The 12,394-nt window shown below is 45.2% G+C and overlaps 1 protein-coding gene and 1 long non-coding RNA gene across 19 annotated transcripts in view; both read left to right on the top strand.

The window, feature by feature from the left end:
- The window catches only part of LOC144405544 (uncharacterized), a 73,062-nt gene extending 61,993 nt beyond the window's left edge, over positions 1-11,069 (top strand). The window contains exon 2 of the long non-coding RNA XR_013467195.1: positions 10,904-11,069. This is a non-coding gene — a long non-coding RNA (uncharacterized LOC144405544). The remainder of the gene's footprint in view (positions 1-10,903) is intronic.
- LOC120815647 (WD repeat-containing protein 37) lies at positions 65-11,889 on the top strand. Of its 18 annotated transcripts, none has more exons than XM_078099666.1 (15): positions 350-537; positions 1,672-1,837; positions 3,176-3,272; positions 3,698-3,790; positions 3,873-3,937; positions 4,154-4,240; positions 6,302-6,437; positions 6,847-6,918; positions 7,076-7,120; positions 7,226-7,302; positions 7,428-7,665; positions 7,754-7,895; positions 8,381-8,515; positions 8,777-8,891; positions 9,051-11,889. In XM_078099666.1, exons 2-15 carry the CDS (start codon positions 1,700-1,702, stop codon positions 9,180-9,182), a joined length of 1,572 nt encoding a protein of 523 aa, XP_077955792.1. In that variant the 5' UTR covers positions 350-537; positions 1,672-1,699; the 3' UTR covers positions 9,183-11,889. The 18 variants fall into 18 exon arrangements, with proteins under 18 accessions (XP_040026417.1, XP_040026416.1, XP_077955796.1 ...); XM_078099663.1 differs by having other exon boundaries at positions 7,425-7,665; XM_078099662.1 differs by having other exon boundaries at positions 355-537; positions 3,173-3,272.
- Positions 11,890-12,394: the final 505 nt, after the last annotated feature.

Raw genomic sequence — 12,394 nt, 5'->3', positions numbered from 1 at the left:
TGCATTCCTTTCTACTGTGCTTTTATCTTAAACCATAAATCGTGTCCGGTATTCTGTGGTACTCGCATAACAAAATATTTAAACTTTTTTGTACACACCACTAACATCAGCCCAGGAATGTTTTATTTCGTTAATTAGCAAGAAGCCATCTCAAAATTACACCCGGAGTAATGTGATTATATTCAGATTACCGATACCTGACTGGTTACGTTTTGGTCAGTCTTTAATACGCCCAACGACCTGCAATTTACTCATTAGAAACCAAAACCGTTGTTGTACGAGGTGTCGTGTGGTACCGGCCGAGGGAACCAGAAACGTACTTCTTGTGAGTGCAGAACACTGGGCTTTTATTGTGAAAACCCCCTGCCCGGAATTGGCTTCGTTATCTTTTCTCTCACGTAGCGGAGCTCCTCAACTGTCAACTACGGATTCGCGAACAAAACCTGCGCTTCTTTCTCGCGCAGCAGAGAACATGTTACAAGCCGCGACGTTCTCTGCGATATCCCGGAATAAAACCCTGTATTTATAGACTTTCTGGTAAGTTGGGTTCCGTCTTTGAAGACGTTCTTCTCAGCCGTTAGCCCCTTAGCATGTGGATTGTAACGGTAGTTAGCTTAATGCTAGGCTACTCATCGCGTTGGGAAGGCTAACGTCTGGACTTGGCTCATGTTAACTGTCACGCGACCGGGGTTGAATCTATTTTTTTTAATCTATTCTCCAAATATGTTTCTGCCTTATTTTAATCTGTTTTACTCCTCTTCTAAACGTTCAGCCGAGGTGTCTCATGTTGGGTCACTACTGTGATATGAGCATTCATAACAATGACTCCCTCATCCGGGTCCTCGGATTATGACATCACTCTCACCCTCATCATACGCAGATGAGTTGAGCCCTCGGTGTCCTTCTGGGTTTGACTCTTTAAATGTAACCCGTAGGTTGTCATCCTTTTGTTATAGTCATTGTTACAGCTACGACGAGCAGTGGGTAAGAGATTTTATCTGTTTTACCACTGAGCATAATTAGAAGCTGCTACTTCCACCGATTTAAATGTGAGCATTTGCATGTTTTTGTATCTTCTACTCTACTTGAGCTCAACAATTAATCAATTTATGGAAATGTAATATGTGAATTCTGTGAAATGAAAAAATTCGCTAATTTCTACCTCTTAAATTGGAGTATCATGGACATCTTATGGACCAATCAAAGATTTGATTAAATGAACGAAGAAAATAGAAAATATGAATTGAATCCTTGATCCTTGAACCACCGTTGGTTTAAATATTGGTTGTCTTTTTGACGAACGTGCAATGAGTGTTTTTAAAAAATATATATATTTTTATTTTATGGTTTGACCAGATGGTCTAATGTAATGAATATTAACTACATTTGGTAAAGCGATTTTGTTGACTTGCAGCTGAACGTTTCCGCTTCCTCCAGCGAACTATAGGAAGCAAAAGTTCTGTTTCGTTGTTGCACACTCAACAGTTTCTGTTCCAGTAATCCCTCACGTTTGTCCTTGAGGGGGCCGCTGCGCTGAGCTCGGACCCACACCGTCTTCGCACATTCGCTGGAGGAAGCTGCAAGACGCAGCGACACAGACGTCTTTGTGTTTCTGCCCCCCCAATGGTTTTCTTCCCTCTGACACTTTTGGTCCCGTTTTTGTACCTTCAGTCCGGCTGCGTCGGGTTTGGAAGGAGGGATGCCGGTAGAGAGCGGGAGCAGTGCCGCCGCCCGCCAGGCCAAGCAGAAGAGGAAGTCTCACAGCCTGTCCATCCGCCGGACCAACAGCACCGAGCAGGAGCGCTTGGGCCTGCAGAGAGACATGCTGGAGGGACAGGTGACCATTTGCACACCAAAATAAAAGCCCGGGGAACTTGAACTTCCAGCTGCTGCTCTGCAAGTGTTAAACTGCGCAGCCGCATGCCTTCTTGTTTTAAGCCTAAGCCAATTAGGTTTTGATGCATCCACTTAGAGGAGCACACAATGGTTTATGTTCCCGCCCAACTAAAGCGTTTCCACAATTATACCTGACATCTTGTACGACCTGAACGCACCTGTGGTCCTCAGCGTTGGACCATAACAATCGCTTCATCCGATGGATATGAAACCCGTCAAAAACCAAGTGAACTACAGCTTTTCCTGTCGTTTGTGGTCGGCTCCCCTATAAAGCTCTCTGATAAACATCAGCAAGATGTTTCTCTGAATTATTCCTCACACAGGTGTGAGTGACGTGATTAGCGATGCTTTGGTTTACTGGGACACTTGAACACATCGTTTTTTTAGCAGCTCAGCTCGTTCCTTATTTCTTCAGCTCCTAGACCACGCTTTAAAGGCTCTTGACATCCTGAATGAAAGACGCTGGGTTGTTTATTACTAAATCATGTGATGAATAGTTCAGTTGGGAGCTTCAAACGTGACGTCCTCTTTGTGTTTTGGTCTCAGTCCTCTGATAATCTGGAGTCCCTCAGCAGGCCCGAGGTAAGTTTTCACAGAGTAGTGGATGTCCCATGTGTGTATTTCATAGCGTGTAGTTTATGTTTGGTCTCCCCTCTCTCAAAAATGTAAGATTGTTGTTCTATCACAACAATAGAAGGTTTAGCTGAACGGTACTTTTTTTAAAATCAAAACTGTCTAGTTTCAGACAAATCAGGTCATGTGACAAAACATCACACGGCTCCGCTGTAGCAACCCGACGAAATGTTGTTTGACGTCCATCCACTCGGCCGATGCACTTTTTCTGGGAATTAGTTCTTTTCATTTTATTAAGACTTAAAAGAATCCAAACGTGAGGCCTTCTTGCTCATTTCTCCGGGGTCGCTGTGGCTCAAACCTTCTCTGCCTCCACCGCCGACCCCTGAATGCCGCCGCTACGCCCGGCCGCTTCCTTTCAGAAGTACACAGCCGCGAGCAGCAAGTTCATTACCCAGAGTGCACTGTGCTCGGGTACAAAGACTCACCCAGAGGCTTCTTTTAGGGTCGCAGCTCGGAAGAGACCGGTGTGTGTGTGTGTGTGTGTGTGTGTGTGTGTGTGTGACCATTGTCAGAGACACCAATTGTCACTGGATCATGAGAGCGTTTGTTAGTTGCAGCTCTCTAGCTATTCCTCTCTTCCCCCTTAAAGCCTCTGTCGTCGTGACCCCGTCCGGCTTCATGTCCTCCTCTTGTCTCCCAGCAGGACTCCAAGCTGCCTTTGTCTCTGAGGACCAATCTGCTGGACCTGTTCAGTCAGATCGAGAGAGAGTTTGAAAACCTCTACATAGAAAACCTGGAACGTAAGTCTCAGCGTGCCTCGCGTTCAGAGGTGTCAAAAGTATTCATTCATTACTCAAGTAGAAGTAGATACTATGGTTTAAAAAGACTGCTGTAGAACTTAAGTAGAAGTGTAAAAGTACTGCATTCAACTACTTAAAGCCTAAAAGTAATGTAAGGGGGAAAAAACTCTCTGCTCAGAACATGTCAGTCCGTTACAACATACCCAAAATTTCTACTTAAGGTAACAAAGTATTTGTACTTTGTTACTTGACACCTCTGCTCGCGTCTTTTCCTGAACCAAACAGAGTTTATTTTGAGAAGCCTGAATACAACAGCAGCATCTTTGGTGTGAATGAAGTCTTTCCCCCGACTTACTTCATCAGTTAATCTCATAATCTTCCGCACTGAAACAACTCTTTTTAACACGTGACCGTTTGCCCCTCAGTACGCAGAGAAATCGAAACGCTGAACGACCGCCTGGCCGACGGGCAAACCGTCGAAGGGGCCGATTTGGCCAAAGGAGCGTTGAAAACAAAAGGTGAGGCACGTCACGCGCGTTCTAGAAGAGACGTGTGTCTTCATGAAGTATTGTTTTAACTTATTTCTTATTTCTGACCCAGCGAGTCACAGCACCAGCCAGCTGTCACAAAAACTGAAGACGACCTACAAGGCCTCCACGAGCAAGGTGACAAACACACTGGTGCATTTTATTACTGCTGCCTCACGTCGGTTGTCGATATTATGAGTGTGTGTCCATGTCCATCGACGCGGGAATGAAAAGGTTTGATTGGTAAATTTGCTTCGTTGTTTTGGCGCCTTGTGTATCACATGACTTGTGAATGTTCAAGAGAAGAACTGCTGTGTTGTTGTTGTTGTTTTTTTCCACCTTTTTTGCTCGTAGCCGCGTTCAAACTCCTGCCACGCCAGAGTAGGCGGAACCCGCAACTTCAGCGTAACCAGCTGGGAGTTGTGGGGTGGCGACTCATGGGTAACTTGTTGCTTTCTCCCCCCCGCCATCCCCCTCCCTCCCGTCACCCCCCCACCTCCACCCCCACCCTGTGTGCACCAATGTGCATGAACAGCCCGGCCCGGGGTTCGACTCTCCCTCCCCGAGAGACCTGGTCGTTCAAATGTAGGACTGAGTTTTGTTCTGGTGTGAGACAAACACGGCTTCGTTATCTCACTAACGGGCTTTTTCAGTTGCGCCTCCTTGGTTTTAATTTGGCTTCACATGGAGATATTTTAATATCCAACATTATTTTAGTGCATTCATGAATGAAGAGCCTGAAGGTGGAGGAGCATCCGTCAGCTGCTAAATGGGAAATGTGTGCGGTCTGCTGAAAGTTGCTCGGCCATGTTGGATTCTTTTGTTTTTAAGACTCTTAAAATGAAGATACATTCACTAACGCTTGAGTAGTTGGTCAGATGTAGTGGCTTTAAAGTGGCAACTGAGAACAGCTTTGGACGCCCCGCCGCCCCGCCCGCAAGCATTTCACAATGGTTTGAATAGGACCAGATGATGAAGTCTGTGTATGTAGAAACACACGTTTCGCCACGTTACAGAATAGGAAGTTAACGGCCCGGTGTGATCGGCGCAAATTGAGCCCGTTTGACATACTGACCTTTGCTGAGGTTTTCTTTGCACTAATGCTGATTTGTGAATGCATCGGGTCGATGCATTAATTGATATTAAAAGTATTGTGAACCAAGCGGGACGTCGACGTGGCTGCAGCAGACTGCACACTGAAGCTAACGTTCATTAACCCGTCGGGTGCATTGAATTTGCCGCTCAACCCGCTGCCTCAAGTTTTTTTGAGACGCTTCGCATTCTCATTATCTGTTGCTTCTTTTTTATTTTTGAATGCAGCATAAATGCATCAAAATGTGTTAAAATATGTCTTGAATTCGACATTAACCGTTCAGAAATGACAGATGACATTGTCACACCTCATTTGCATTAACTGACAAACATGTTGCATTGAATATAATGACAAAGGAGGGAACAAAGTACTGCTTCAGTGTCACTGTATCGGTTTTATTCTGACTGTAATATCTTGATTTGTGGAGGCTCTGCTCTTGGCGTGAAACATTCGTCATATGATTGATTCTGTCCCTGTCGCTCTCCTGCTTCCTTTCAGTTGGAACTTATTTAGTGATCTGTTTCCAAAAAGAACCGAGGGTCCAGTTTGTATCATCCCCATCTTTAATGTAAACACCCCGACCGATAACCATAACTGATCATATTGGTTGTGTCACCGTAACTCCGTGTTTCTTTGCCCCGTTTTCTTTCCCTTCCAGATTTATCCGTCTTGTTTTGCGGTTTTGCATTGACAGTAATCCTGGTATGATGAAGGCAGTACACGGCACTGATGCTTAACGTGTCTGCATTTGTGTTGATACCAGATCTGGGTTATTGGTGGCGTTTGTTTTTAGCACTTTGGTGGTGACCCCGCCAAGCATGTGTTCATAAAAACAAGCTTCACACCAATGCTATTCAATATGTTGTTGTTGTTGATTTGGTAAAACCTTGAGCCCAGGACGCATATGAATAACGCTGTTCTCAACTGAAGCTTCTTAGCACTGGCTTACTACAAGAACCCTGCTGAGCAGCTCCTCAGTTCTGCCGAGCCTTTCCCTCCTTCCTACGTCAGGGTTCCTACACAGTTCTGCAAACGTCTGGGAGAATAAAATCATGACATTTCCCCTTTAAGCTGTTTGTGAAATAAGGACAAATTGTTGCAGAATGTTGACATATTTGACATATTTGTGTCATTAGAAGGTATGAACGACACACTACGATATCCTATAAAACACATGGATTTACGGATTTGATGAGATCTTCAAAAGTGGGAGTCACTAATTTGATTATAAAATGTTGATGCTTTAGAGGCAGTCAATCATCTTGATTGACTAACCTTTCCCTCTAAAAGGAGGTGTGGGAATGCCGGAACAATAGCTACCCAACCTGGAGAAGTAAAGAAGTGTGTGGGGGCCCTCTTCGGTTCTGTGATGTCACTCTGTGTTGACGCGGGTTCGATTGCGCCTTCAGATCGTGTCCAGCTTCAAAGCGACCACGTCCAGAGCCGTGTGCCAGCTGGTCCGGGAGTATGTGGGACACAGAGACGGCATCTGGGACCTCAGCGTCTCCAGGACTCAGCCTGTGGTGCTCGGTACGGCATCAGCAGGTACTGCACCAGATTTCATTGTTCGTTACTCTCTTGAATTTATTCTGCTGAAAACAACTATGAAGCAATGGTGGATTTATCGGAGACCAACAGTGATGTGACAACAATTGAGTGAGATTTTGACTGAACTGCAGGAAGTGAGCAGAGAGGAGAGACTGTAAGAAAGCACACGGGACACTTCTTGCATACATAGACTCAACGTAGTATTATGTATTGTGCTGTTTCCAAAGAGGTGCTGGACTTCTGCAGGAAAACAAAACAGGGCCACAGGAAAAAAAACCTCCCTAAACTAGTTTGGGTTCAGAGGGTTACATTAAAGGTCTTGTGGCCATTTCTTTCTTTTCTTTTCAATCCAAATATTTTAGAAAGGTTGAATTTCTTTCCTTCTGTCTCCTGTGTGTCTTAACAGACCACTCGGCCATGCTGTGGAGCATTGAGACGGGAAAGTGCCTCCTCAAATACGCGGGGCACCAAGGATCAGGTACTTTTCTAGCTCTACGTTTATGACAATGATCGCTACTCGCGTTCTGGAGATACGTGCAGAACTAAAATCTGCTCTCCTCAAGAAAAAAAGCAAAGAGGAAACTGAAGCTGTGTCTTTCGTGACTTGTTCGTGACATGTTTTTCTGTCTCTGCAGTCAACTCCATCAAGTTCCACCCGACGGAGCAGATGGCGCTAACAGGTAACGCTGCTAGCTTTCCTCCTCTTGATCCAAACACCGATATCACATGACCAGAAACTTCGTAAGACACCTGTGATGTCATCATCACTGATCCCTCCTCCTCAGCGTCCGGGGACCAGACGGCTCACATCTGGAGGTACATGGTGCAGCTGCCGACTCCACAGCCCGTCGCTGATATCAGTGTGAGCATCAGCTAATATCTTTTTGTGCACATTAACGCTGCGTCTCGCGGTAGAACCATTTTCTTTTTGAACATATTTTAGTGGTTTATTACATCTTTCCTAAAACAAGTCCTGTCCGTCAGCAGCAGACCCCCTGCGAGGATGACGTGGACTCCTCTGACAAGGACGAGGCCGACGGCGAGGCGGAGGGTCCCAGCGACTGCCCCTCCCTCCGCGTGGCGACCACCACCCTGCGCAGCCACCAGGGCGTGGTGATCGCCGCCGACTGGCTGGTGGGCGGCAAGCAGGCGGTGACGGCCTCCTGGGACCGAGCCGCCAACCTCTACGACGTGGAGACGGCAGAGCTGGTCCACTCGCTCACCGGTGAGCGGGAGAGAAAAATGGGGGACAAATGATTTCAAAACTTATACGTATAACTGTCATCATTTTGTGTGTGTGTGTGTGTTTTCAGGCCACGACCAGGAGCTTACCCACTGCTGCACACACCCCACCCAGCGCCTGGTGGTGACCTCGTCCAGGGACACCACCTTCAGGCTGTGGGACTTCAGGGACCCGTCCATCCACTCGGTCAACGTGTTCCAGGGACACACAGAGTAAGTCTCCCCCCCCCGCCCCCCCCCCCCACACACACACACACACACACACATACACACTATCGTATCCACATTGTCTTTTGTAAGGAGGGCAAGATGTTAATAGTGGGTGACCGTGGCGCATGGAGGGTGCGCCGGGAACTGCAGGGTTGGCGGTTCGAGCCCCGGCTGCTCCATGTCCCATGTCCAAGTGCTCCTGAGCAAGACACCTAACCCCCAACTGCTCCCCGGACGCCTCTTCGGCAGCACACTGCTCCCAGTGTGTGGGACGGGTTAAATGCAGAGAACAATTTCCTGTATGTGTAAAATAATACTTAATACGCAATAAAAATGGCTTCTTCTTCTTAATAAAAAGCATGTTGATTAATTAGAATCAGAATTGTTTGTTAATTAGGTTTATTTTATTTTCAAGAGTAATTCGCTGTTTTCCTGTTTTTATAAATATGCAAATAACACGTATATATTTATGTCCTCCTCATGCTCAGCACGGTGACGTCCGCCGTCTTCACAGTGGGCGACAACGTGGTTTCCGGGAGCGACGATCGAACCGTCAAAGTATGGGACCTGAAGAACATGAGGTCGCCCATAGCAACCATCCGCACCGACTCGGCCGTCAACAGGTCCGTCAACATGTGTTTTGTAATATTGCTAATCCAAAATTGCTTTTGAGCTGTTTTTTATACCACAAATATAGCTGTTGTTTTATTGGGTCATTTAAGCTTTTAAATTTTTAAGTTCATGCATGAACAATGTCTGAATTTCCCCGTGGAGTTTACGGACATATCAATTTATCCTTGAAATGGTTTTAAATGATAATGCTCATAAGTCACGTTGGTTGGTTCTTTCTTCCCCCGCTGTTTTGTTGCTGTTGTTGTCTTCAGGATCAGCGTGTCGGTGACCCAGAAAATCATCGCTCTGCCTCACGACAATCGGCAGGTCCGTCTATTCGACATGGCCGGGGTGCGACTGGCTCGACTCCCACAAAGCAACAGGACGGTGAGTCGATGGAGGGGGAGGAGCCTCCGTTTTAATGTCCGCCCACGCATCTTCTATGAATTCTAAAGATGTTGTGCTGCAGCAGCTTGTGGTCGCTCAGTCTGGAGGTCGCTCTGCGCCTCGTCGCTGTTCTGACGCTCCGCTGTCCGTCATCTCCAGGGTCACCGGCGGATGGTGTGCTGCTCCGCCTGGTGTGAGGACAACACCTCCTGCAACCTGTTCACCTGCGGCTTCGACCGGCAGGCCATCGGCTGGAACATCAACATCCCCGCCCTGCTGCAGGAGAAATGACCTCCGCTCGAACACTCGCAGGCTCCAAGGAGGCGGGTTTTAAAAAGGTGGGGCTTTTAACAGCCGTCTCTTGAGTCTACAGGCGGTCGACACCCGAAGCCCCCTGAGGTCCGACCTCCCCCACCTCACGCCCTCTAACCCGCCGCCCAGTTACACAGAACATATCGATCAAGAGGAGGAAAAAACACATTGGAGAGTCTTTTGTCGTCTTCGTTGAAAACTGAAAGACGCTTACGTAAGTGTGCGAGTTTCCTTCATTACAAAACATTCAGCTCGGTCCCTGAGATTCCCTGGTACATTTCAACAGCGTATTGTCACAGCAGCTGTTTGTCACAGCTGGGCTCAGCGTTCGGGGGTTTGTGTGATTCGGTAATGAACCTTTCTGAAAGTAATTATAGCTTATTGCTGCTTTTGCCGCTTCTGTCCAGACAGAAGGGGAACCGGCTGCTAGCTGGAAGGGTTGTTTACCGGCCCACTGAGGTTCTGTTCTCTTGTGAAAAGGAGCTGAAATAATCTGGATTCTCTTCTGTTGCCACATAAAAAGGAACGCGAAACCTTCTCCTGTGCCGTGTTTGTACTACTGACATGTTGCTAACCTTAAAAACAGCCGCATGTTCCATATTCTGAACGGCTTCGGGCTCAACCTGAGCAACACTGTTGTCACTGGATGGCAGCAAACACTTAGAGGGAGATGAACGTTTAATACGGTTAAAACAAGAAAACCAAACCGTGGATGATCTGAGCCAGTGTGCTGCTGCCATACCACCACCCCCCATTATTAAAGATTAGCAATTAATGTGTAGACGTTGTCTCGGCTTCGGGGAGGAAAAGGCAGTTTTACGGATTCTGTACGTGTGCAAATTAAAATCTCTCAAAAGCTGATGGTTGCTGTGATTTAACCAGAAGAAACAGTCTTAAATATTTTACACCTTTTTCACGTGGTGGTAAATTAAGAAACACTCATCAATGTAACGCCGACAACTGGAAATTATGTTAAAGTTAAATTCTTAGACTTTGTTAAAAGTTTTAAGCAGAAACAAAGCTTGGGTTATTTGCTTGTTATTTATTTAATTGGTTAAGTTAAGGTAATGCTCAACAACAGAAACGCTGAGCTCTGCAAACATCCCCTCTGTGTGCAACACTAGAACATAAAGACAATAATTACCACAGTTCTTCCGTACTTACTTACTCTTTAGTTTGTGGAACTATTTGTTTAGAAAGGGCCTTGATGGAGGTCACTTCATGCAGTAAATAAGATTAGCGGAACCATGCGTGTTATAGATGTGACTTCATCATCAATGGGAACTTGCAGCTGCTACAGAAGTCACATTTACTGAATGCTGCAATTAAAATTACATAAAAGTACAAACGTGTTCAGTAGACAAAGCTTGTTGTTGTGACACAACAACGAATGCACTTTATTACCTGATTTCATTCAAACAAAAGAACAGCCGATTCTGTCGTCAAAAGCTCGAACATAGTAGCTGCTGTTCCTCGGCTGCCCGCTGCTGCAACACGTCACACGATTGTAGAAAAGACGCTTCCACGAGTTCATCGCGGTGCCCTTTAGTCGCTGAAACACCGTTGTGAGGATTCTGTCTGTCTGTCAGTCTGTCTGTCTCTCTGTCTGTCTGTTCTTTATTAAAACCAGTGAAATCCCTCCAGGAGTGTCGTGATGCGTTTGCTGCCTCGCTTTCCCACTGCCACTAAAACAGCCAAAGCTGTGTGTGTGTGTGTGTGTGTGTGTGTGTTTGGTTTCACTTTACAGCTGCCTTCTTTGCAGTGGGTTTTAACCCGGTGAAGTGCGTTTCGATAGAGTAGAAAACTTGTTGAAGTACATTTTGTGAAACAAAGGCATTGTTACATTAAAGATTAAATAAAAGTAAACTCTCAAGAACAAACTAAAGTGATAACTTGCCAAAATGTAAAGTGTCAACGCCTGTTACTGGAAACCCATAACATATAATATGTATATAAAGAAGTGAGTAGGTTTTGGCCGTACCTTTTTTTTTCCAAAGGTGTTGATATGATGATCATGCATTTCATTTAGTGTGAATAAACGTTGCTCCGATTACCATTTATCCCACAGTCTGCGTTTTGGCCCGAGCAGTGACCCGGTGCGATTAAAAAGAATAACAATGATAATGATAAACACGTCGCTGTGGACGTCGTGCGCTGGTTTCCAAACGGCAAATCAAGTCCCACGTTTGGCACAAAATGAGACGTGACAGACAAAACATTCCCAAAATACATTTTGAGGTTTTGTACAATGTGTGTTTGTGAGTAGTTAGTTGCTGAGTGAATCTCTGATCAGCGGATGTGTTTTTCTCTGTATTTGCTCCGGCTGCAATGAGCAAATATTTACAACTAATTTACCCGAAATGGGAGAAGATGATTCTACGTTTTTCTAGAAGACTCCTCTCTGGTTTTGAGGACCTTTTTTTAAAAAGCTGTTTAGGTTTGTTGTGTCTCTGCTTTCATGTAGAACAGCTTAAAAGAAGCCTCACTGCATTTGACTCGTCGCGTCTCCGTAACGCTGTTTGTAACATCATCAACACGTTGACGTTGTGACGCCTCGTTGATCCGTGTTCAGTGTTTGTGATCAACATGGTTCAATGTAGAACAAAAAACCTCATAGAAAATAAACAACTGTGTAATAACCAACAAGTGTCTGCTTGGGAAATAAAAATAAACCGTTTGTGCTGTTTGAACGTTTCCTAGGTGAGTGTTTTTTTTGGGGGGTGATTGTTTGTTTGTGACCCAACTGTATGCTAACGAGTTCATGTATCAACAATATGTCCGATAAGTCTCATCGTAAAGGTTAAATTTTAATATTGTATTAACTTATTAGAGCTTCATCTTTCATTTTAAAAAGACACTTAAAAAAAAAAGTCGGCCCCTTCTGTAATGGTTTCTTTTCTTTTATTATTTAATCAATTTGGTTCAAAGTTCATGAAGTCAAAATATCTTAACTTGCGCTCAACCAGACGGCAAAAATGTTTATATTTGAAAAGGTGAAAACTTTCATGAAACCAGCATGGACTGCTTCTGCCATTTGGGGAAAATTTTGACTGCTGGGATTCTACACTTACTGAGATATTGTTCTCCAATATAACTGCCTTATTTTTCTTTATTGTGCCATCTATTAAGTTAACTATTTCATGAATAATCTTTTCTAGCCACATTTACTCACATCGTGTTGATAAACATGA

This window comes from Gasterosteus aculeatus, chromosome 3 (genome assembly GCF_964276395.1).
Source record: "Gasterosteus aculeatus chromosome 3, fGasAcu3.hap1.1, whole genome shotgun sequence".
Taxonomy (NCBI): Eukaryota; Metazoa; Chordata; class Actinopteri; order Perciformes; family Gasterosteidae; genus Gasterosteus; species Gasterosteus aculeatus.
This window is presented reverse-complemented; position numbering and strand designations above follow the sequence as displayed.